The following is a 23600-nucleotide window of genomic DNA, read 5'->3' on the forward strand; positions in this document are numbered from 1 at the left end:
ACCCTACTCTCCTACACATATGTTTTTCACGAAAGCTTTTAGGGCTAGAAAGATGGCCATCAATTCTAGGAGGTTGATATGCATTTTCTTTTGCTGTATAGTCCAGAGTCCCTGCACTGTGTAGTGTAGGACATGTGCTCCCCATCCTAGTAGGGATGCGTCCGCTGTTAACACTATTTGTGGGACAGGCTCTTGGAACAGTCGACCTTTGCAAAGGTTTTGTGGATTCCACCAATGCAGAGAGTTGTATGCACGACTGGTCACCAACACTAGGTCTTTTATTTGCCCGTGAGCCTGGTTCCACTGCCTTGCTAGGCATTCTTGTAGCGGAAGCATATATAGTCTGGCGTGAGGGACTATGAATATGCACAAGGTCATCATGCCTATTAGCTGCTAAACACTCGAGCTGGTAGTGAGTGTTGGGGTCTGAACTTTTGTATCAGCGTTTGCATTCCCTGGACCGTGCTGTGTTGGGATATGCTTTTGCTGACAGTGTATCTATTGTCGCTCCCAGGAACTGTTCGACGTGGGAGGGTTGTAGGTGTGACTTTGGGTAGTTTAGTGAAAATCCTAAACTGTGCAGTAGGTGTATGGTCTAAGATAAGGGTACACGTGTATGAGTTGTCTTCGGAGATGTGCTGCTACTGTAGCTAGACATTTGGTGAACACTCTTGGAGCTGTTGTCACCCCAAATGGAAGGACCTTGAATTGGTAGTGTTGCCCTTGAATGGTGAACCTCAAATACTTTGTCAGCGGGATGTATTGGTATATGAAAGTATGCATCTTTGAGGTCCAAAGTTGCTAGGAAGTCTCCCTGGCGAAGCAATGGTAAGACCTGCTGAAGAATGAGCATGTGAAAATGCTGACAGAACGTAGAGGTTGAGGGGCCTGAGGTCCAATATTGGTCTAAGAGACCCGTCCTTCTTTGGAATTAGGAAGTATAGGGAGTATACTCCTGTCCCCTGATGTGGCAGTGGGACTGGTTCTATGGCCCCCTTTTGCAGCATACTGATGACCTCTTGCTGAAGTAACGTTATATGTTCTTGTGACATAGGACGGTGGACGGGTGGAATGTTGGGTGGAGTTGAGGTGAGCTCAAGGCAATAACCATGTTGGATAATTTGCCTGACCCACTTGTCTGTGGTGATATTTAACCAGACTTGTTGAAATTGTTGTATTCTTCCCCCGACTGGTGTTATGTGGTCTGGGGGGGGAGTGTCAAGAAGTCACTGCTTTGTGTTAGTGGAGGATCTATTTGCATTGCCTCCACGACCTCTGCCTTTGGTATTGTTTCCTCTATAACCACCCCTGCTGGTGTTCTTGTTATATATGGATTGTGGGTTAGTTTTGTAGCTTGAGGATTGCTGTGATGTTCCTCGCGCTCCTCCTCTATAATTGGAGCGACGAAAGGAGCCACGGTGTTGTTGGGACTGAAGTGCTCCCATAATTTTTGCTGTTTCTGCATCCTTTTTCATTTTGTCCAGAATGAAATCAACAGCTGGACCAAATAAAAAGTCGGGGTTAATTGGCTGATTAAGAATTGTGGACTGGACTTCATTCTTGAAGCCTGATATACGAAGCCATGCGTGTCGCCTTATTAGCACGCTGGTATTAATGGATCTGGCAGCTGTATCTGCCGCGTCTAGTGCACACTTAATGGATGCATTGGTGATGAGCTTTCTCTCTTGTATGAGTTCATCACCCTGCTGTTTGTAGGGATCAGGCAAGTGTTGGAGAATTTCTTCCAAACTGTCGTAGTGCGCCCTATCATATCTGGCCAGCAAAGCCTGTGTATTGGCTATTCTCCAGGAGTTTGCTGCCTGAGCCGCCAACTCTTTTGCCTGATGCCTCAAATATTTTAGATTCCTTGTCTGGAGGTGCAGCCTCACCAGTAGTTTGTGAGTTTGCACGCTGACGTGCGTTTGACACCACTAAGGAATCTTGGGGTAGCTGTCCTTTGATGTATGTAGGATCTATAGGTGCAGCTCTGTATTTTTTCTTAATTCTAGGGTTTAAACCCGGGCTCTAGCAGTGTCCTTAAAAATATCACCTGCGTGTTTTAACACCCCTTTTAGCATTGGGAGTGTTTTAACGTGTCTTTCCGGTGTTGTGAGTGTATCAAAGAGGAAGCATTCCTCAATAGCATCAGAGTGCATCTCTACATTGTGGTAGGTTGCTGCTCTATCTAACAGAGAATTAAATGCAACTATATCCTCTGTGGGTGATGGCTTAGTAGGGTATACTGTAGGGTCTGTAATGGGCAGAATCCCTTCATTGTCTGGTTCCCCTCCTGTATTCCATGGCTGTGTGTCTGGCTCTGTATTTGGGTTTTGTGGATAACCAAAACCTACATCTGCGTCCTGGTCTTCATCAGGGTTGTAGTCCGAGCGTGTTGGTGAGGTTGGGGTATAAGGAGTAGTAGGCATAGTAGGAGTGATAGGTTCAAAGAGGATAGGAGAGGTAGCACAGTCTCTCTTTTTCTTTAGGGGATCCTGTAAGAGTCTTCAGTTGGTAGAGACCTTTTCTTTTTAGTATAGACAGTCACTTTACCAGTTTTTTGATCAATGTAGATTTTTGACTGGTTGTCTATGGAGGGATCTGGGTGAAGAAGCTCCTCTTCCACAGTTGTTGGTTTTGATGTTCCAACCTTTGCTTTTTGTTTTTTCGGGTCGATGTTTTTTGGTATTTCGACCGTTTTAGGTGGTTGTATCGCTTTTGGTTGTTTTTCAACAGGTTTTGTAGGTTGAACGTCCTTTGGTGGCTTTACAACTTTGTTCGGACCGAGCGGTGTTGTCGGTTCGATAGTCTCTTCTTGTTGTTTTGGAGCCTGCTGTTTTGGGTCGACGCCCTTTTTCGGGTCGATGTTCTTCGGCTCGACCAATTTCTTTTCGTCCACATTTGGTTTCTGTTTCGGTTCGACGCTAGTTTTGGGTGTGGGCCTTGTACTGTTGTCGACTGGTTTGCTCCCTTTGCCGATACTTGAGGCTGATTTGCTCGATTCAACGTGCCTTTTGGGGGCGATTCGACGTGTTTTTGTGTTGAATCGACGTATTTCGGCTTCGAGGTTGACTCAACGGCCTTTGACTTGGAGCTCGACTCGACTGCTTTTGTCTTAGATGTCGGCTCGACGGTTTTTGGTTGAAGGGTACTGTGGCCTTCGGGTCGACGCCTTTAGGCTTCGATACCTTCGGTTCGACGTAATTCGGTCCGAAGACTGTATTGTCGACAAGTTTCGGTCTGGATGGAACCGATGTTGTGTGACGTGTCTCAGAGGGCTCTTTCGATATGTTCTTAGCCGGGCGATATGGCGGGGCTGTAGAACGAGGTTGTTGGTCTTGGCTAAGGCCTGCTGGCGATGCTTTGACCTGAGTCTCTGATAGAGGTGTAGTGTCTATATGGGGCGGTGTACTCACGGTTCGCCCCTCGCCGTCATCGGAGTTGTCTTCAACTGCTACGATGTCCTGATCATAGTCTTCGAGATCGAGGATTAGTTCTCCCTCATCGGGGTAATATTCGGAGTCGGGCTCCGAGTATTGTCCTTCGTCTCGGTCTGAGTCTTCGGCACTCGCTAGATCTTCTTCGTCCCCGAAGATGTTTTTGGGCTCTGGCGCCGATCGTTGCATTTCTTGCCTCGCCGCCCGTCGATTCCGAATAGTCTTTTTAGATCTGAACTGGGCACAGGCCAGGCAACTATCTTCGTTGTGATCCGGAGATAGGCATTTGGTGCACACCGGATGCTTGTCTGTGTGCGGGAACTTCGAGTTGCACTGAGGGCAGTACTTGAACGGACTTCGTTCCATCGACGGTCGGTCCACGTGGTCTGGAGTAGGCCAGATTCGACGACTGGAGTGCAACCGAGTTGTAAAAAGTGTATCGGCACCGAGCGCTTTAACAATACCGACGTTATGCGAAGGCCTTTTAAAAAGTTTTCTTGATTCCAAACTTGGAGAGTAGGAAAAGACATCCGAACCCAATGGCGGAGAAAAACAATCTGGGGATGGAGAGGATGCCCATGCGCACTGTAGTCCGAGGGAGGTGCCACCTATCTTGTGAAACTTCGAAGACTCTTCCAGGACAACAATGTGCAATCATCCAGACCAAACACTAGGCGGCGATCTATGCACAGATATGAATTCAGCAGCCACATGCTTTGAACCTGTCCTTACTTACCTATTTTGTGAATTGTTCGTGCCCATTGACTTTGCATTGAAACCCGCATGTGTGTTCTAACACTGCACAAGCGTCCTGTGGGCCTCCTGCTCCTTACCTAATGTTAGGGTAGTGTAGCCCCAGCGATTCTACAGCCTCTGGGCATCCTCATTTCTTCTATTGTTCTACTTATACCATTTACTTAGTATATGGTTTGCCGTGCCCCTAGGGCACCATTGTAATTTGTGCGACTTATTGTATTTTTCTGAAGAGTATTGTTATGTGCTTAGCCCTCTGATCTCGAGTTCAGAGGTGTTTGTTAGTAATAAATATATTGTTTATTTTCATAACAACCTGTGTGGTGTCCTTTCATCTGGTATTCAAGGGGTTATATGTGGTAAAACAGCTGGCTTCACATGCCAAAAGAGTTTAGCCTAAGACTGCTTTGTCCATGCTACCATTAGGATAGCTGGTCTATAAGGTTGACTTACAACCAATCACCATAAGGATTGTTTGGACTGATACAAGGTGATCACTAGAACTAGTGAGCATCATATATCAGGCCAACTTCTCACAGCCCTGAACTAGATCAAAACACACAAAACAGAAAATGGAATTAGCTAAAACAAATCCCATAAACAGCAGGTCACCTTTCTGGACAGCCAGGTATCTTGGAGGATCCACCCAAAGGATAAGTACAAACCATTATGGACGTAAATCGAGAGGATCTCTCTTCTGACAGTTTCCTTATATCAGCCCTAACAATAAAAAAACAATCTAAATATAACACTCTTTCTCCAGTATTGAAGATACTATCTGAGCTCTTCAAACCCAAGACAAAAGCTTCAATAACAAAATCAAGGTTCGGCTCACACATCCCTCTGGTGTATTACAAACATACAAATAAGTAGTAGCTCCCTGGTATGGCCCATCAGAGCAAAAACAAACATTCTGTATATTCAAGACTTGGGCTCTCCACAAATACCCAATACCTTTACTGAGCCACAAACACACAGCATAAGTAACTTGGACGTCTACAAATTCCTAAAATGAAATGTTGCCCTATACAAAATCAGGGGAACACACAAATCTGATCACATTCATATAATTACAAAAATATCTTCCTTACCAGAGGTGGCGGGCAGAATATAGTATCTTAAACTCCAACAACAAATAAGAAACACATTGTAGCAAAGCAAATGGCAAAAGACCTCTGACAATTACCGCCCGCTTTGAAAATTGCACTGTTCTATCGGAGGCATTCTCTACGAAAAACCAAGGCGGTGCCCCATACGCCCCTACCATACCCCTGCTAGGGATCCCCACGCAGGTAGGTAGAATTACAATGCGAAGGTTAGAGTTGTGGGAAGCGGCGGGCGTGTCCACAGTGGGTGATTTCTTTAAGGAGGGTACTATGATGCCGCATGATGGATTCATGCGAGAGCATGGAGTGACGTTTGCGCTGTTTCTTCTACATGCCAGTTTGTCTCATTACATACGCATTACATGGGCGCCTGACAGGGTGGAACTGGCCACAAATGCATTGGTCACAATGCAGCATTTAATGGGTAACGGAGGTCACCTTACTAGGTGATTATATAGGGGCATTCGCACGGTAGCAGCAGTACCCCTTGGTCCCCTATGGGGCAAGTGGGAAACGGATATAGGAAGGGAGTTTAGCGATAGAGAATGGGATAAATTGGTGGAATACCCCAGGAAAGTGCTGCGAAACCCGAAATTTAAAATTTATTCAACTTATGCTATTGCACAGGGCCAATTTGACGCCGTGCAAGCTGAAGACCATGTACCCAGATCCTTCGGATGTATGCCCGCGTTGCCAATTACAAGCTGCAGATTTGATACACATGCTGTAGAATTGTCCAAGACTACAACAGTACTTGGGGGCGGTCTGTGAGATTTTGTCGGAGATAGCACCAGTGCGGAATAATGATCGCTTGGAATACTGTCTGCTGGGGTTGGGTCCTAAAGGGAAGTCCGGTAACTACGTTTAATAACTTGGCGCTAATACTTGCTAAATGAAACATTACAATGCAATGGAAGGCAGCTAGGCCACCAGCATTAAAAACCTGGTATGATAAGTTATTGAAATGGGGCAGGGCAGAGTGGGTGGAATTGAAAAGGGAAGAACAACGCGGACTGCATAGGACGCCCATATCAATGGAATGGAACTTGCTGATAGAGGAACTTGGTGTCTTGAACATAATAGAATACTGTACCTAAGGTATATTCTAGGGTGGCTTATACAAAGTTGCAAGACGGTGTGGCTGGAACTCTGGGCCTTGAACGGGGATTGCTGTAGACCGGCAGGACATTGTCTGTATGTGTCAAAATGTAAATGTGTGGTACTGGACTGAGTATGTGATAATGTAATTTTTCATGTTGAGCCTCAGGGGGAAGGGAAGGGGAAGGGGTGGTTGGTAGGATTTTGTTTTTTTTTCTTGTTTTAGATTCTCATTTACCGATAGTATTGAATGCAGTGATTACTGGGTATGACAACAGACCCCAGGATGGGTAATATTAGAACTGCATGTATTTCGATATGGATGAGAAGGTATGCTTTCTTTTGAAATGTAACCAAAATGTGTGATATAAGTATTAGGTGTGCTCCTGAAACACAACTTTTACATCGGGAATAATATTGTGTACTTATGACTGCCATATTAGCTCTTGCTCCAATGTGACAGGAAAATGTGGTTTGTTCCACCCAACGATGTATAATGGCATAATTCAATTCAATAATCTTTATTTCGTTGCAATTGCACCATAAAAGATATACAAAATACATAATATATATAAAAATACATAATATACATGGCCACATTATCATCAACAAATGTACAATAATGTACAATTCAATTCAAAAAGTGCTAGTCAACAATGAAGGGGAAGGGAACTAAAGCTCACTACAAGTCACAACATTTCTCAAACAAATTTCAGCAGTAAGTCTTAATAACCCAGAGGGGGCGCTAGAGGGCGCACTGCGGAATGGCCGCACTGTCGTGAGGCTCCCGCTGCCCGGAGCTATTATCCGCCTAGGGATCCTGATTATCATCGCTGCGCCCTGATCTGACCCCACAGATCTACTGGGATATCGACTGACTACCCACGGTCCGACTCCTGGGCCATTCGGAGGTTGCTGGCCGAAGTTACGAGGATCCCAAGTTTCTCCGACTTGCGCTCTGGAAGTCTGATGCCCCCTGGCCCGGTGTCATCGGGCATGCCAGTCCGGGGCTCTGCACGTGGGGTGTAGGCCTTGCTCCGCCCCTCTCCACCGGGCCCGCTCGCTGGTCGGGCAAGCCGTTTGGCTCTTCCTTGCTGTCGGACTTATCTCTTGGATCCTGCATCTGCCTGCCCGAATACCATTGCTCACGGGGGCGCAATGGATCTTCTTCTTATTTTCTGGGGGCTCGCCCCTTTGGACTGGAAGTGGAGACGGCCATCTTCTCGTCGTTGGGAGTGGCGGGGCGCGCTGGCCTGCTCGTGCCCCCACGATTCGAGCTTTTCTGGCCGTACCCTTTGTCCGACCTATATCCTGACTCCTATTTGCTTTGGTCCCCCATTGCGTCATTAGCGCACCATTATGGGGAAGCCGGACACTAAACAATCGGGGGACGCGTTTGCTCCAGGAGGCCGGGACTTCGCGGTCCCCCCCCGAATGTCGCTGACAGTGTCCCGCAACCACCACCACCGGACTTTACCCAAATGATGCAGGAGATGAGGCAGGGGTTTGCCACGATAGTGGACAAAGTGGACAAGATATCGTCACGCATGGATGCGGTCGTCCAGAAGCTGGACGTGCATGAGGAGCGATTGACGGCGGCGGAACAGCGCATTTCGGACCATGATGACACGGCGGCCACCCATACCACCCAACTGGCGAGAATGGACAATATCTTGCGTGTCATTGCCGCTAAGAATGAGGAGTTGGAGGCGAGGAGTAGGCGCAACAACGTGCGCATTGTAGGTGTGCCGGAGTCCACGAATGTGGGTAAAACTGAGACTTATGTGGAGAGGCTACTGGTGGGCGCCATTGGGGCGGAAGTGTTCTCATCCCAGTTCATCGTTGAGAGAGCGCATCGGACACTGGGACCTCGACCGGCCTCTGGGGCTGTACCGCGCCCCATCATTGCGCGCCTTTTGAACTATCGTGACCGAGATGCCGCCCTCCAGGCTGCCCGCACTAACAGGGCCCTTTCCTTCGAAGGGGTGTCTTTCACCATGTACCCCGACTTCACGCCGATGGTGCAGGACCAGCGTCGTAAGTTCCTGGGGGTGAAAAAGAAGCTTCGGGATCTACAGGTGGACTACGCCTTGCTGTACCCTGCTAAACTTAGAGTGACGCACCAGGCTAAACAACATTTTTTCACCAACCCACAGCATGCTGAGGATTTTGCGAAGCGCCTCCAGCGCGAGCGAGCAGCTGCGGATAGGGGAGGCGATCGAGACCCTGAGGATGAACATTCGGCGGCTGAGGAGGAGGTCGCTTGATTGTGGTGACTTTGGTCGTTGTCTCGCTATTTACTGTTTTTTTGGAGTGTTCTGGACGGATACCTGTTATATTGAGTTCTACTGCCTTCCTTCTCCGCATTTGCGGCCTAACTATTGCCCGCTTTTTATCTTTGCTGGTGCGGGGGTCATGTCTTTATTGAGATGAGAGTGCGTTTTGTTTCTTGGGGTCGGTATGGCACCGCAGGATGGTGCTATCTGGCGTCGCGCTCTGGGCACCCACCCGCCCGCGCTGCGCCTGGGGCCGTCTGACACCTGTTGGCGCGGACACTGGCGTGGCGTGAGGGAGTGGTGTCGTGCACCTCTGGAAGGTTCCCCGGAGGGTGTGCCCCATGTGTACCTTTGGTTTGGATTCCAGTCCTATGTTGTTTGACTGGATGTGTGTTGGGGAATGGGGGGGGGTGGGGGTGCGTATGGCCTGATGGTTGGGGTGGTATCAGGTGGGTGGATGGGGCGGGAATGAAGCTGTCCATGTTTGTTTGCCCAGGACCCCTGGGTCGATATGAGAGGTGCTGCTGTTGTCTGAGTGCACAGGAGTGGTGTCGCGCCCGCTATCTAGGCTGGTCCGCTTCTTTATCTGGCGGAACTGATCCTAGGGCCCGTGCTCCCGTCCATCTTGGGCCCGAGTGCACCGGCCGCCATCTTGGGCTGCCACGTGACGGGGAGCGCTATGTAATGGTAACACGTGTGCGAGTTGCGGGTTGCGTAAGTTGGATTGGCGGCGTGCAGTATGCTCTGAGTGCTTGTTGCATGGATGGTTTGGCTGGGGGGGGGGGGTTGTTGAAGTTTTGGTTGAATGGTTCGGAGATGGCTGGGGAATGTGTGGAGTGTATGTGGGAGGTTGTCCGCGCCCTAGGGTATGGACCTGTCGCTGGCTGTTGCTGGTAGTTGGATGCCCTGTATTTGCTTATTGGGTCCCGTGGGGCCCTGAAACTGGGTAATGTCGACTGCTGTTATAGATCAGATATCGATTCTATCCTGGAATGTACGGGGACTTAATGATGCCAGGAAATGTCGTAGTGTGATCCAGTATCTGGACAGGCATGCTATTCATGTTGCTCTCCTCCAGGAGACGCATCTGCGTCCCGCCCCTTCCCCCAACTTTGGCGGGAGGTGGGCTGCGGCAAGGGGGTTTGCTTCCTATTCTTCTTATGCTCGAGGTGTTGTCATCCTTGTTAAAAGATCGCTCGCATTTCAGGAACTGGGATTTGTGGGGGACCCTGAGGGGCGCTATGTGCTACTGTGGGGGCGGCTTGGGCAGAACACTGTACTGTTTGTTAATTGCTATGCTCCTAATGTCGATACGCCAATCTTTTTTGTCACTTTATGGGGTCATGTTCTTGCTGTGGATGCCACTTACATTGTGTGGGGGGGTGATCTCAATTTTGTATTATATGCCCAGTCGGACAGATCATAGGGGAGTCCTCAGTATAATGTACAGGCTAGAGAAGTGTTGCGTGGGATTGTGGAGGAGGCTGGGCTGGTCGACAGCTGGAGGTACGCCCACCCTGCCACCAAGGAGGGCACTCATTACACCACACATGCTCGTTCATGGGCGAGACTGGATTATGTGTTTCTCTCTAGAGGGTTGGCTGCTGGCCTACGGGAGGCTACACATCTGGCTCGGACGTATTCTGATCACTGTCCGGTGAAGGTTGCTCTATCCGTCCCCGGGCTGCATAGGCCGCGCCCACCTTGGCGTCTATTTCCGACTGCTTTGCTTGACCCGGTGTTCAAAGAGGAGCTTGGTGCAGAGGTAGAGGCGTTCTTCCCTAGAAACAAGGGCTCTGTGGACAGCGTCGAGGTCATATGGGAGGCGTTCAAGGTTACGATCCGGGGTGTCACTATTTCTAAAAGTTGTGGAGTACTTCGGCTGATTGTTCGGACCCTCGAGAGCTTGGAGGCTGACTTGCGAGACTTAGAACGCAGGATGCAGGTTGACTCTGATCCCGATCTTCTGGCGCAGTTCCGTACTAAACTCTCCGAATATGAGGAGGAGGCTGCTAGAGAAGCTAAGCATAGGGGGAAATACTGGACGGCGAGGCGATATTGTGAAGGGGAGCGGCCCGGTAAGGTCCTCGCTGCCCTTACTAGACATCCAAGGCATGGGTCGGACGTGTTCGAATTGGTGTCCCCGGATGGCACTCGCTGTCGGGACACTTCGGAGATTCAGCGTACTTTTATTGACCATTATGCACACCTTTACACGACACAGCAGACGGGTGAGACTCGTTATGGCGGATTTCTTGACGACCTGGCACTTTGTTGGTTATCGGATGGTCATCGGGAGTTCTTAGGCAGGCCCCTAGAGGTGGAAGAGGTCAGGAGTGCCATCATATCTCTGTCTAATGGAAAGGCCGCCGGTCTGGATGGCCTTCCTGCTGAATTTTATAAGTGTTATGTGGACACCATGGCCCCTGTTCTCCGTGAGGTTTTTGAGGAGTCCCTGGAGGAGGGACGTCTGCCGGGTTCCATGCGGGAGGTCGCCATTACGTCGCTGCTTAAGCCGGGTAAGAATCCGCAGGATGTGGGCTCCTATAGACCCCTCTCAATGCTCAACTGCGATGTCAAAATTCTCGCGAAGGTTTTGGCAGTAAGACTAGCCGAGCTCATGCCCGTTATTGTATTGCCTGACCAGTCGGGATTTGTGCCCGGCCGTGCTACATCCCACAATCTTCGCACCTTGTTTTCGCTGGTGTCGACCATTGCTCCTACTGTCCCGGTTGCTGCTATCTTTCTTGATGCCACTAAGGCGTTTGACTCTGTTGAATGGGGCTATCTTATTGATGTTCTTTGTCGGATGGGTTTCCCCAGGATCTTCATTTCATGGGCTAAGCTCTTATATACCGATCCGATGGCGAGGGTAGTGGTGAATGGGGTGTTATTCCCCTAGTTCCCTCTTACGAGAGGGACCCGTCAGGGATGCCCCCTCTCGCCCCTCTTGTTTGCTATAGCCATTGAGCCGCTGGCCTGTAGGATTCGTCAGTTTCACCAGCAGAGCGCCTTTAATTGTCTTCAGCGACAGGTTGGTATTTCGTTATACGCCGATGATGTTACGCTCTATGTCAAGGACCCTGAGAACAACCTTAATTCGCTCCTACGGGAGCTGGTTGCTTTTGGGGGTGTCTCCGGTGTCCATATCAACTGGCGGAAGTCTCAATTTTTCCCCCTCACTGCTGCTGTAGCTAGATTTCCCCTTGACTACCCTCTGGAATGGTGTGATTCGGAGTTGCGATATCTCGGCATTGTCGTGTCCTTGGACAGAGAAGAATCGATTCGACTTAATTATGGTGTGGCTATTACTAAACTTGCAGACGATGTCACCAGGTGGATGTCCTTGCCTCTCTCCATGGCCGGTAGGGCGTCCCTTATCAAGATGGTAGTTTTGCCTCGCTTTCTTTACCTCTTTCAAAACCTTCCGTATCATCCTGGTGCTTATTTCTTTCGCAGACTTCGTTCTGAGCTCATTCGTTTGTTCTGGGGGGGCAAGCAGCCACGGGTGGCTTGGGCTACCCTTACGTTGCCCTATGCTGATGGCGGTTTCGATGTCCCCGACTTTGAGCTTTATTATCTCAGCGCTCAGGCGCATTACGCTTATCACTGGATGCGCCCCACGCCGTTTATGCCCCAAATTGCTGCTGAACATTGGGTTGCCCACCCGCTCCCATTGGAGGGGATGGTTTTGGGCAAGGTGTCAGATGTGGAAACGCCTCGTACGACGGTGACGTGCACGGTGGATGCTTGGAAACGGGTGGCTCAATTGCTGGGCGTTTCCTTTCTTTATTCGCCGGCCTTGCCTCTGTCTTATCATCCTGATTTGTCGTTGTTGTTGGAAACGGGGTTTCAACGAATGTGTAGGCGGCTGGGTATCCTCACGTGGGGCGACTTGTTTCATGAAGGTGCCTTCCGTACGCAGGCTCATTTCTTCGGAGCGGCTGCTTGCTCCCCGCTGGAGTTGTTCTACTTTATCCGCTTGCGGCAGGGCATGCGTGCTCTGCAACCAGACTTCCCTTCGGAGCCTGGGGTTACCCTCCGCCTCCACGTGCTGTTGGTTTCAGATGGGCGACACCTGGTGTCGAAATTATACGGGGCTATTCGCAGACAGCGTTCGGTCCCGGCCAATCGGGTGCACGAGCAATGGGTTGCCGAGCTGGGTGCTCCTATTACCGACGAGCAATGGAAGTACTGCTGTGGGCTCACGGCCAATTCCTCTAGTTGTCGCCTTAAAATTATCCACTACAAGTTTGTTCAGAGGTACTATTATACCCCGGCGAGGAAACTACGGTTTCATTTGGCGGAGGATGACAGGTGTGCTAGGTGTCGTGCGGAAGGCGCTGACTTCCTGCACTTGGCTTGGAGTTGTGCGGGGGTGTTGGAATACTGGACTCAGGTTCATGTAGCCCTGCAGATTATGGCGGAGGATGGGGTGGCATTTGACCCCTTAGTGATGTTGCTGGGCTACTCTAAGGACGTGCCTGCCTCTCACCGTAGGTTTGTTGACGTGGCCCTGCTGCTGGCTAAGCGTAGGGTTGCTTGTTGTTGGGGTCGTGGCAGGGTGCCGCGCTTTCAGGATTGGTTAACTGACCTCATATACTGTCAGGATCAATACAATATCTATTCTGACTTGATGCCTGTCAGATGCAGACCGAAGGACTTTTGGAGCCCGCTCCAGGTGTACCTCCTAACCAGAGCTGCGCAGGACTCTGATTCTGAACTTGGGGACCGTGAAGGGATTGGTTGATGGCAACATGGTGGGCTGGGATTTTACATTACACCTGCTGATCTTCCAGTATCGGGGGAGAGGCTGAGCCGTCTCCTTGACATGCGAGCTGCTGGGGGCTGTAGTTCCCCTTACGACAAGTGTGTGGCTAGGAATTGAAATCGTATCCCTGTTGGGTACCCTTATTTTTATGTGTCCCTTTTCTCTGAGTCTCCTTTGTTTTACTTGCTATACGCTAACAGAATGTGTCCATACTGTATTGTCTTATTAGCTTGCCTGAACATGCTGGATCGTTGCCCTCTTATTTGCACTGTACATTTCGATGTTGCTCCTTGTATTGACTGGTATGCTGCCCCGTACTTGTTTGTATCTCATTTTTTTGGCTCTGACGTACCATTGTAATGGCCATATGTGACTGTATGTATGGTGTATGCACTTCCCTTGACCCTGCTTGTCTCCAAATAAAGGTTTAAAAAAAAAAAAAAAAAAAGTCTTAATAACCCATTGTTTTAGCTAGTCACTGATGGATCACCGGAATACCTTCTCTAAATTATTGTACAGGAAATTGCAGGGATCACACAGGGGACAAAAATATAAAAACAAAAGTGCTATTTCCATATGAAACTAAAATAATCAAGATAAAAGTAATGCATGGACAACAAGACACACAAGGCTACTTACAGGAGATTTGTGATGAGGTTAACACCACAGGCACCTTATGGCATATGTGCACAATTTTGTGGCTCTCTGGAAAATCAGTCATCTCTAGGTGTTCAGATTCATATGCATCCACAAGGGTATAGATCACCTATAGCTGCACTCTACCACCTTTGATTCCCAGTAAGAATGTGGATGGTTATGTATTGACTTCCATAAATCTTTACCTAAACATGGTTTTGTGTCCAAATTTTACATACACCTATTGGGTAGAAATACCTGCCCTATGCGCTTGCCACCCAAATTCCAAAAGAACGGCCATTACAAATAATTGCCATTACTATTAATTACTAATTAAATTATTATTTTTCTTCAATCATTACCTACTCTTTCTGATCTCCAGTACCGAGAGAAGCGTAATATAATGAGCCTTTCTGTAAAATGCCCTAAAACAGCCAATCACTATAGAAATAAAGGTGAAAGACAAAAAAATTACCTAAAACTCCACAAGACTAGTATAAAATAAAAATAAACCTAAACAATCAAGTTAACTTTTGAAATCTATGGCCATAAAACTGAATAAATGAGGTATTAAGCACATAGCACTTACTGCCATACGCTCAGCTGTGAGCCACTCTTCCTCCTCAGGGTTTCCATGTCTGTGGGTGTAGTACGAGACGCTAGATATCACTTTATTGACTTCATTTAGTGCATTCATTTTACCATTAAAAGAAGAAATTTGTAACAATCTGCAACAAACAAAGAGTTACATTAAAAAGAAAAACTAACCAGACACTTGGTCATTGTTTTGCTTGGCAAAGTAAAAGACAGTAATTCTTACCTAAGAATCATTTTCAAACTTACCTAAGAATCATTTTCAATCTAAATATTTCTAAACTTTTAACAGTTTCTTCTTGTCCTGGGACTCTAGATGCTAGGTTCTTCAGAGATTTGATGATCATTGAAAGAGCATCATTTTTAGCTTCATTTTTTGCTTCTTTTTTCAGTTCATCATCGGTTAAATTTTCTAGAAATTGTGGAACCATTTCTACAATTGGAACAAAGTACTTCTTCACCGTATGCAGCGTCAGAAAATCATAACATTGTCCAAAAGGTCTACAAAAAAAAAAAGTGATGTAAGCAAAACAATGAATCACAATGTACGGCCCAATTTAGGAAACATTCAATTATATTATAAAGTATATTTACTTAAAAAAGGTGTATTCAAGTAATGGCGAATATAGAATACATTCCACTAAGAATCAGTAATTTATCACAAATGCTGAAGTAGTATATCTCCACATATTAAAAAAATCATTTGCGGGAGGGGCGCTGAACATGCTGTGCTCACCAGGTCTCAAAGATATTTCAGCCTTGACCCTAAGCCTCCGGGACTCAGCGGAAACAGTGAATGTTGAAGATTGGGCAGATTTGGAGCACTGTGGCTTGGGTGCTGCTGCAGAATGAGAGCAGGCAATGACAAAGGACAATATAGCACAGCAAGGGTGGAGCACACCTTGAATGACAGCCAATACTGTTCAAGTAGATCTATGTACCTCAACTGTTGAGACTATGATAGAACTCTGAAAACAACCTTAACGTTTTTCTCTTGCTACATCCCCTTGAGAATCACACTGTTAATACTGTACAATACCGAGATTTTCAATAATTATCAATTTTTTGTCATCTTGTTTAACAAAAAAACATTTATTTTTTCTTGCATAATATGCAATAAAATTAACAATCATTTACTGAAGCACTTTAAAACATACAGCAGCAGGAAGCAAAGATGGACCATACATACATTTGGTAACGTCTGTGCTAGAGAACACTGCCTGCTCTGTTAAAACTTTTCAGTCCATATTTCAGACTTTTAACATGCATTACCTTATATTAAGGCAATGGCCTAACCCAGAATTGGTGACCATGTATTGCAATCTAACACAAAGTGTGCTGTCCAGGTTCCCCACGTCTTCTCGATGTTGTAAGGATTGTCCCCTGCATTCATAAATCACTTTTTCAGCCTTCAGACACATTTACCAGATCTCTCCCAGGTTGGGCCTTGAGAATTTACCCATTTACTTGTGTTTTTTTTGGCTATCCTTTACTTCTCCAATTCCTAAGGCTACTGGACACTGCAAGTCATCCACGGTCACAAACATCCATTTTATGTGTATCCCAATAGATACAAGACTAAACTGCACAAACTTTATCACATTTATTTAGTGTTAAATTGTCAATATTCTGAATGAATAGGTCTGCTCAACACCCCTCCCCAGCTAAGTGGCATGCCAACAAAGCAAGTCTTAAGTTGCATTTGATCAATTCTTTGTAGCATCACATCAATGCTTATTACTCGCCTTCCTTGGTGATATGGTACACAGGCACTTTGGCATAGTTTCGGATTAGCAAGTAGTTTCACTGTACTCCGGAAGGTAGCAGAATAAGGAAAAAAACATACCCAGGCAAAACAACATTAATTAATTCCTAAAACGCACAGATTCACTGGGTGGACGTTGTAAATTGTTTAGCTACTGAGCCTGAAAGCGTGCTGCATGACTGGGACGCGGTAACTACTGTGATAGGCATTTGCATGGGTGGTGTTCAGACAAGCAAGAAAGAGGATTCGTTTTACATTGCTGCAGGAGATTACTGTAAGAATCAAAGATAACAGAAAATTGTGAAGAGCTTAGTTGCACCCATATATTGGGTTCCAAGAGAAAAGGATAACTACTGCTTACAAAATGGGAGCATCAATGAGAGAGACAAATTGGGTGAGATGGGTATATGTTAAAATATAAGTATCTGCAGCATTACAAGACCTTTGACAACAGAGTAAATAAATGGTTACTCTGACTACAGGTAAAGGTAAGATGAGAGCAGAGAGGTCATACGTTCAGTGAGTAAATCAAGTGATGTGATATTTTGAGTATATCCCTTGGAGGAAGCAAACTAGGCTTCGCACTCTAAGCAAAACAACCCTTAGTTATAGCGACAAGCTCAGTTAGGTGGTTTAATCAAATACACATATCCACAGAACACAGTAGCACAAAAAAGCTTGATCTTTTAGTAACAGGAGCTCCAGTGAACAGCACACTGTATCGAGACATAAGTGAATTCTGGTGTGCAATAAATATAACACAAACAGACATGTAAATAAGCCTGCACTAAGTTCTATCCGAAAATATCAATAACATTTAGAGTACAATTTGAACAGATATCACTAAATGCAAATCTAAATGCTGTAGCATTGATGTTTCCACCCCTCACGCATCATATTTTTGCTGGGTCTTCATCAAAAGTAGCACTTATAATGAAAAACATGGACATAATATCACTGTTATATGGGCCACTAAAAAGTTTTAGGGGCCTCACAGTTTACAGCGCATGTGTTACACTTCCCAGGAATGGGAAATGATCTGGGTCAGAAAAGAGTTTCAAGCATTTCCTTATGTGATCAGGATTCAATTCATACTCCGTGAAATAAAAACGATATCCACACATATTAAAGTGGTGGAAGCCTTGTGTATGGATATATAGCTCTAAGAAACCTTTACAGCCCTCTGTGAAAGCCAAAAGTGGCAGTACAACGAAAATGAATGTCAGCAGCCCTACATGCCAAGAACAGATGCATACTGGCAAGTAGCATTTTCCATTCGAGGCATGTGGGCTGCTGAATTCATATCTTAGCATAGACTGTATAGCAGTTTCTCCTCTAGCGATGGTCGCCTGTACCAGCTGCAGTTGTTTGAAAAAGAGTTTTAAGGACAGCCTGGCCCACAGCAGCTTGTTGCTTAGCTTGCACGTCAACACAGTAATGTTTAGTGAAAGTGTGTATGGTAGATCATGTAGCTGCCCTACATATGTCTTCTAGGGGAAAATTTCCTGGGAAAGCCATGGATGCTCCCATTTTGCGAGTTGAGTGGGCTTTTGGGGGGAACTGTTAAAGTGCGTTTTGCCTTTTGATAGCATATTTGAATGCATTTAACTATCCATCTGGCTATTCCTGTCTTAGAAATGGGATTACCCTTATGTTGTCGTGAAAAGGCAACAAATAGTTGCTTTGTCTTTCTGAATGATTTAGTTCTGTCAACGTAATATAGCAGGGCTCTTAACGTCTAATGTGTGTAGAGCTCTTTCAGCCACGGATTGCGGGGTTTGAAAGAAAACAGGCAATTCTATGGCCTGATTGATGTGGAAAGTGGAGATAACTTTCGGCATAAATTCAGCGTTTGTACGAAGCACAACCTTATTGTGGTGTATTTGCATGAAGGGTTCCTGAATGGTTAGTGCTTGTATCTCACTCACTCGCCTGACGGAGGTAATGGCAATTAAAAATGCCACCTTCCATGTTAAGAATTGTAGTTCACATGAATGAAGTGGTTAGAAGGGGGGTCCTATGAGTCTGGTAAGTACTATGTTTAAGTTCCAGACTGGTGAAGGTGGATGCTTTGGAGGGATAAGTCCTTCCATAAAAGCTTTGATAGGTGGTATTCTGAACAGAGACACATGTGGATGAGTATGCTAGTTACACCTTTGAAGATGTAGCAGGTAACAGATTATGTTTTGGATGGAGGCATCTAATGGATTGATTTGGTTAATATTACAATAAGTTACAAATCTTTTCCATTTAGCTGTGTAGCATGCTCTGGTAGTGGGACACCTTGCTTCCTTGATAATGTTCATGCAGTCTGGAGGCAAGTTAAGATATCCGAATTCTAAGACCTCAGGAGCCAGATCGCTAGGTTCATCTGATTGGCATCTGGTTGCCTGATTTCTCCATGGTTCTGTGTTAGCAATTGTGGTGAAAGGCGCAGTCTTTGGTGAGGAACTACTGAGAGTTCTAGGAGCGTTGTGTACCATGGCTGTCTTGCCCGTGTGGAAGCAACCAGGATCATTGTGAGCGACTGTTGCCTTAGTTTGCGTGCCACTAATGGAATCAGTGGGGTTGGTGGAAAAGCGTACGCAAATCTGCCTGACCAGTTCATCCATATCGCATTGCCTTGTGACAACGGGTGGGAACCTGGCAGCAAATGACGGGCATTTTGAGTTTTCTTTTGTGGCAAACAGATCTATTTTTTGATTGTCCCCACTTTTGGAAGAATGGTTGTAGAACTGGAGGGTGAATCTCCCATTTGTGTATTTGTTGACTGTCGGCTTAGTAGATCTGCTATCTGATTGTCTATCCCTGGGAGGTGTTAAGCCAGGAGAAAAATGTTCTTTGGAATTGCCCGCCTCCATATGCTCTGTGCTAGGTGAGATAGCTGCAGGGAGTGTGTCCCTTCCTGTTTTTGGATGGCTGTCATGTTGTCCGTCCGGATTAACACAGCCTTGTTGCGCAAGTGTTTCTGAAAGGCTTTCATTGCTAGAAATACTGCTAGTAACTAAGTGGTTTATATGTAGTGTCTTTTGCTTGACTGTCCAGAGACCTTGGACTGTGTATTGAAGGAGATGGGCTCCCCAACCTGTCAGTGATGCGTCCGCTGTGAATACTACTTGTGGAACTGGCTCTTGGAACAGTCGCCCCTTGGAAAGGTTTTGTGGGTTCCACCACTGCAGAGTTGTAAGTGCGACTGTCTTCCAACACTAGGTCTTTTAGTTGTCCTTGAGCTTGGTTCCACTGCCTGCTAGGCATTCCTGTAAGGGACGCATTTGAAGCCAAGTATGAGGGACAATGAATATGCAGGAGGCCTTCATGCCTATAAGCTGCATGAACACTCGAGCTGGCAGTGAGTGTTGTGGCTGAAATCTTTGAATGAGAGACTGTATGTTGGCTATCCTGGCTGGATTTGGATATGCCTTCGCCACTGAGGTATTTATTGTTGCTCCCAGATGTTGTATTTGGGAGGGTTGCAGGTGTGATTTTGGGTAATTTATGGAAAATCCTAGACTGTGCAGTAGATGGATTGTCTGCGATGTATGGCTTGCACACTTTATGAGCCAATCGTCGAGGTAGGGGAACACATGGATGTGTTGCCTTCTGAGGTGTGCTGCTACTACTGCTAGGCATTTTGTAAAAACCTTGGTGCTGTAGTTACCCCGAAGGGGAGAACTTTGAATTGATAGTGGTGACCTTCTATTGTGAACCTGAGGTATTTTCTGTGAGCTGGATTTATAGGGATGTGAAAGTATGCATCTTTGAGGACTAATGTAGCAAGGGAGTCGCCTTGCTGGAGTAGTGTGAGTACTTGTTGTAGAGTAATCATATGGAAATGCTCTGAGAGTATGTATTGGTTCAGAGGTCTGAGGTCCAATATTGGTCTGAGGGATCTGTCCTTTTTGGGAATGAGGAAGTATAGAGAGTATACTCCTGTCCCTTGATGTTGAAAAGGTACTGGCTCTATGGCACCCTTTTCCAGCATGGATAGCACCTCTTGTTGTAACAGCGTGATGTCTTCTTTGGACATTGGACGGTGTTTGGGCGGTATTTTGGGTGGAGTAGAAGTGAGTTCCAGTCAGTAACCATACTGGGTAATTTGACTCACCCACCTGTCTGTCATAATGGCGTTCCAGACTGGTAGGAATTGTGTTATTCTGCCTCTAACTGGTGTTAAGTGGTCTCGAGGGAGTGTGAACAAGTCACTGTTTGTTGGCGGTGGAGGCTCTGGTGCTATTACCACCATGTCCTCTGCCCTTGTTATTGTTCCCTCTATAACCTCCTCTGTTGGAGCTTTTATTAAAGGTGCCTTGTGTAGTACATTTAAATGATGAAGAGGTTTGGGAGGTGTTGCCTTTGCCTGAGCCTCGAAAAGAGGAGCAACGAAAGGAGCTCCTAGACTGTTGAAATTGAAGTGCACCCATGGACTTAGCAGTGTCAGTATCTTTTTTTCATCTGTTCTAAGATGTTATCAACTGCAGGGCCAGACAATAAATCCTGGTTAATGGGTTGATTGAGTATGGTATATTGCACCTCATTTCTAAAATACGAGAGGCGGAACCAGGCATGTCGGCGTAGCAACACACTAGTGTTGACCGACCTAGCAGCTGTATCAGCTGCATCAAGGGTGCATTTTATGGATGCGTTTGTGATGAATTTCCCTTCCTGTATTAGGTCATTAGCTTTTGATTTATAGGGTTCTGGTAGGTGTTGTAATAATCCCTCCAGTTGATCATAGTGTGCTCTGTCATAGCGTGCTAGGAGAGCTTGTGTATTGGCAATTCTCCAGGTATTTGCTGCCTGAGAGGCCACTCTTTTCCCTGCGGCGGGGGGGCATCACCTGTTCGCAAATGTGCCCTTTTCCTAGCATTAGAAACAACTAGAGTCTAGTGGTAACTGAGACTTGATGTAAGAGGGGTCTGTAGGGGCTGGTTTATATTTCTTTTAAATTTTTGGACACGAGCTCTGGCTGCGTCTTTAAAGATGTCTGGTGCGTGCTTTAGTACTCCTTTAGCATAGGGAGTACACGTACACTATTCTCTGATGTTGGAAAGGTGTTAAATAGGAAATCCTCCTCTACTGGGTCAGTGTGCATGCTTACGTCATAATATTGAGCTGCTCTGTCAACTAACTGGTTAAAGGCGACAGTGTTGTCAGTAGGAGATGGCTTTGTGGGGTATGTCAAGAGGTCGGGTATGGGTTGTGTATCATATGGGTCATCAGGGTCATTCTGATTGTCCCATGTGTGATCCTGGTTTCCTTGAACACCAAGGTTCATAAAATCCTGTTGAGGGTCTTCACCCATGTCTTCTCCCTCATCATAGTGTGGAGGTGTAGGAGAATATGGAACATAAGGCATGTTAGGAGTGAAAAGAGGAGGTGTGAAAGGTCTAGAAGGGGATGTCTCAAAGTCCTTTTACTTAGGAGGAACAGGTGAAGGAGCCTCAGTGTCTAGTCTTCTCTTGTTCTTATTGTAAACTGCTATATGTCCTGTATCAGGTTCTATATACAGTCTATTTTGGTCTGGGCTCACTGGATCAGGCTGAAAGAGCTCTTCTTCCTCTATCCGTGGCTTCGGCGCCGATGTTTTTGAATCTGTCGCTTGCTTGTTTTAATTTTTCTGTTGAGCTTTTATCGGATGGAAGTCCTTTGTCGGCTCGACGGCCTTGTTGGACTCTACGACCTTCTTCGGTTCTACGGTCTTTTTCGGTTCGACTGCCTTTTTCGGATCGACGACTTTCTTTGGGTCTATTCCTTTTTTCGGATCGATGAACTTTTTCGGGTCGACTGTTTTCTTTGGATCGACGACCTTCTTTGGGTCGACGGCCTTTTTCGGATCGACGACTTTTTTAGAATCAAACAATTTTATTCAGCAGACACGTAGCAGTGAACACAGCTGGGCTGCCTACATCCACAGGCCGGCAGAGCAGAGTCAAATTGCACATAACACAGTAACACAGCCATAGGGTCTACAACCCGGAGGGCGACCCGGCGAAGGTGGGCTAACAGTCATGCGGTGAGTCCATGTAGGGAGGCGAGGCTGCTTTTTGTCAAAACCAGAAAAGAAAACAACCCGAAAGAAACCGTACCCTCCCGCCCCCCCCAGTACCCAACCAACTCTAGCTCCACCCCCCCCCCCCTCCCACCCTCTCCGCATCAGCATAGTTCAGAGAACCCTCAGAGTCCAAGGGTCAGAGACCCCGTTGCTGCCCTAAGACGACCTAGCAGCAATCATGCCATCATGCCACAGCCCCGGGCGGTTCCAAGGGAATAAGTTGTAAAATCTGGAGGAATTTGGGGCACGTGACCTCACGCAAGTCCCGGGACAACAGGTGTATGAAGGGTGCCCAAAGCTTAGCATATGTGTCCCCTTTACCATCCACACACAGGGAAAGCCTCTCCATCCCCAGAAGCAGCCACAGGCGCCTAATCCAGTCCCTGGGGTCAGGGGCGTCCAGAGAGCGCCACTTCGAAAGGATCACCAGGCGCGCCGCCAGGAGCGCCAGCGCAATCTGTCTACCTCGAGGGGAGCGCAAGGGAAACGCCTTAGGGTGAGGGAGGCCCAGTAGTACATATTCCGGAGCCCTGGGAAAGGTGATACCGAAAGCATTGTCTATGTCATCTAAAACTGCTTGCCAGTAGCGCACCAGCTTGGGACAGTGCCAGAGCAAATGGGAAAGAGTGCCTGTAGCGCCGCAGCCCCTCCAGCAAAGCTTCGAGCACTTGGGGTCCCACCCATGGAGCCTCGCCGGTGTGTGGTACCAGTAAGTTACGATTTTGAAGGCCGCTTCCGCTCCCGCCACGTTCGCCGCTGTGTGGTGCACGCGATAGAAAATTTTACCCCATTCCTTACTCGTCAGGGGGCGGCCCAACTCCGTCTCCCAACGAACTTGTGCCTTGGAGCGCTGCGGGTGGTGGCGTTTCATAATGAAGGCGTACAGCTCGGAGATAAGTTTGCGATCGTCCTTCTTGAAGACCACCCAGCGTTCCAGAGGTGTCATTGGTCGAGACATGTCCGCGATGTTATCAGGAAGCGTCACCTAATGCGCTACCTGCGAGTAGTGAAAGGCGTCAGCCACGGTTAGCTCAAAGTACTCCCGGCGCAGAGTGGTGAACGGTATCAGCCCCTCCGGCTGAAAGAGGAGACCCACTCTCTTACAGCCCAACTCC

At 47.1% G+C, this 23600-nt stretch overlaps 1 protein-coding gene across 4 annotated transcripts in view; it reads right to left on the reverse strand.

Annotated features, from left to right (window-relative positions):
- The window catches only part of USP9X (ubiquitin specific peptidase 9 X-linked), a 1749911-nt gene that overhangs the window by 1426461 nt on the left and 299850 nt on the right, over positions 1-23600 (reverse strand). For all 4 annotated transcript variants that reach the window (XM_086934127.1, XM_086934125.1, XM_086934124.1 and 1 more), the window contains 2 exons: positions 14918-15169; positions 14664-14802 (listed from right to left, as the gene is read on the reverse strand). In XM_086934127.1, the coding sequence (XP_086790253.1) occupies positions 14664-14802; positions 14918-15169 (391 nt within the window). The remainder of the gene's footprint in view (positions 1-14663; positions 14803-14917; positions 15170-23600) is intronic.

The sequence above is a fragment of the Lissotriton vulgaris genome, chromosome 8, assembly GCF_964263255.1.
Source record: "Lissotriton vulgaris chromosome 8, aLisVul1.2, whole genome shotgun sequence".
Classification (NCBI taxonomy): domain Eukaryota; kingdom Metazoa; phylum Chordata; class Amphibia; order Caudata; family Salamandridae; genus Lissotriton; species Lissotriton vulgaris.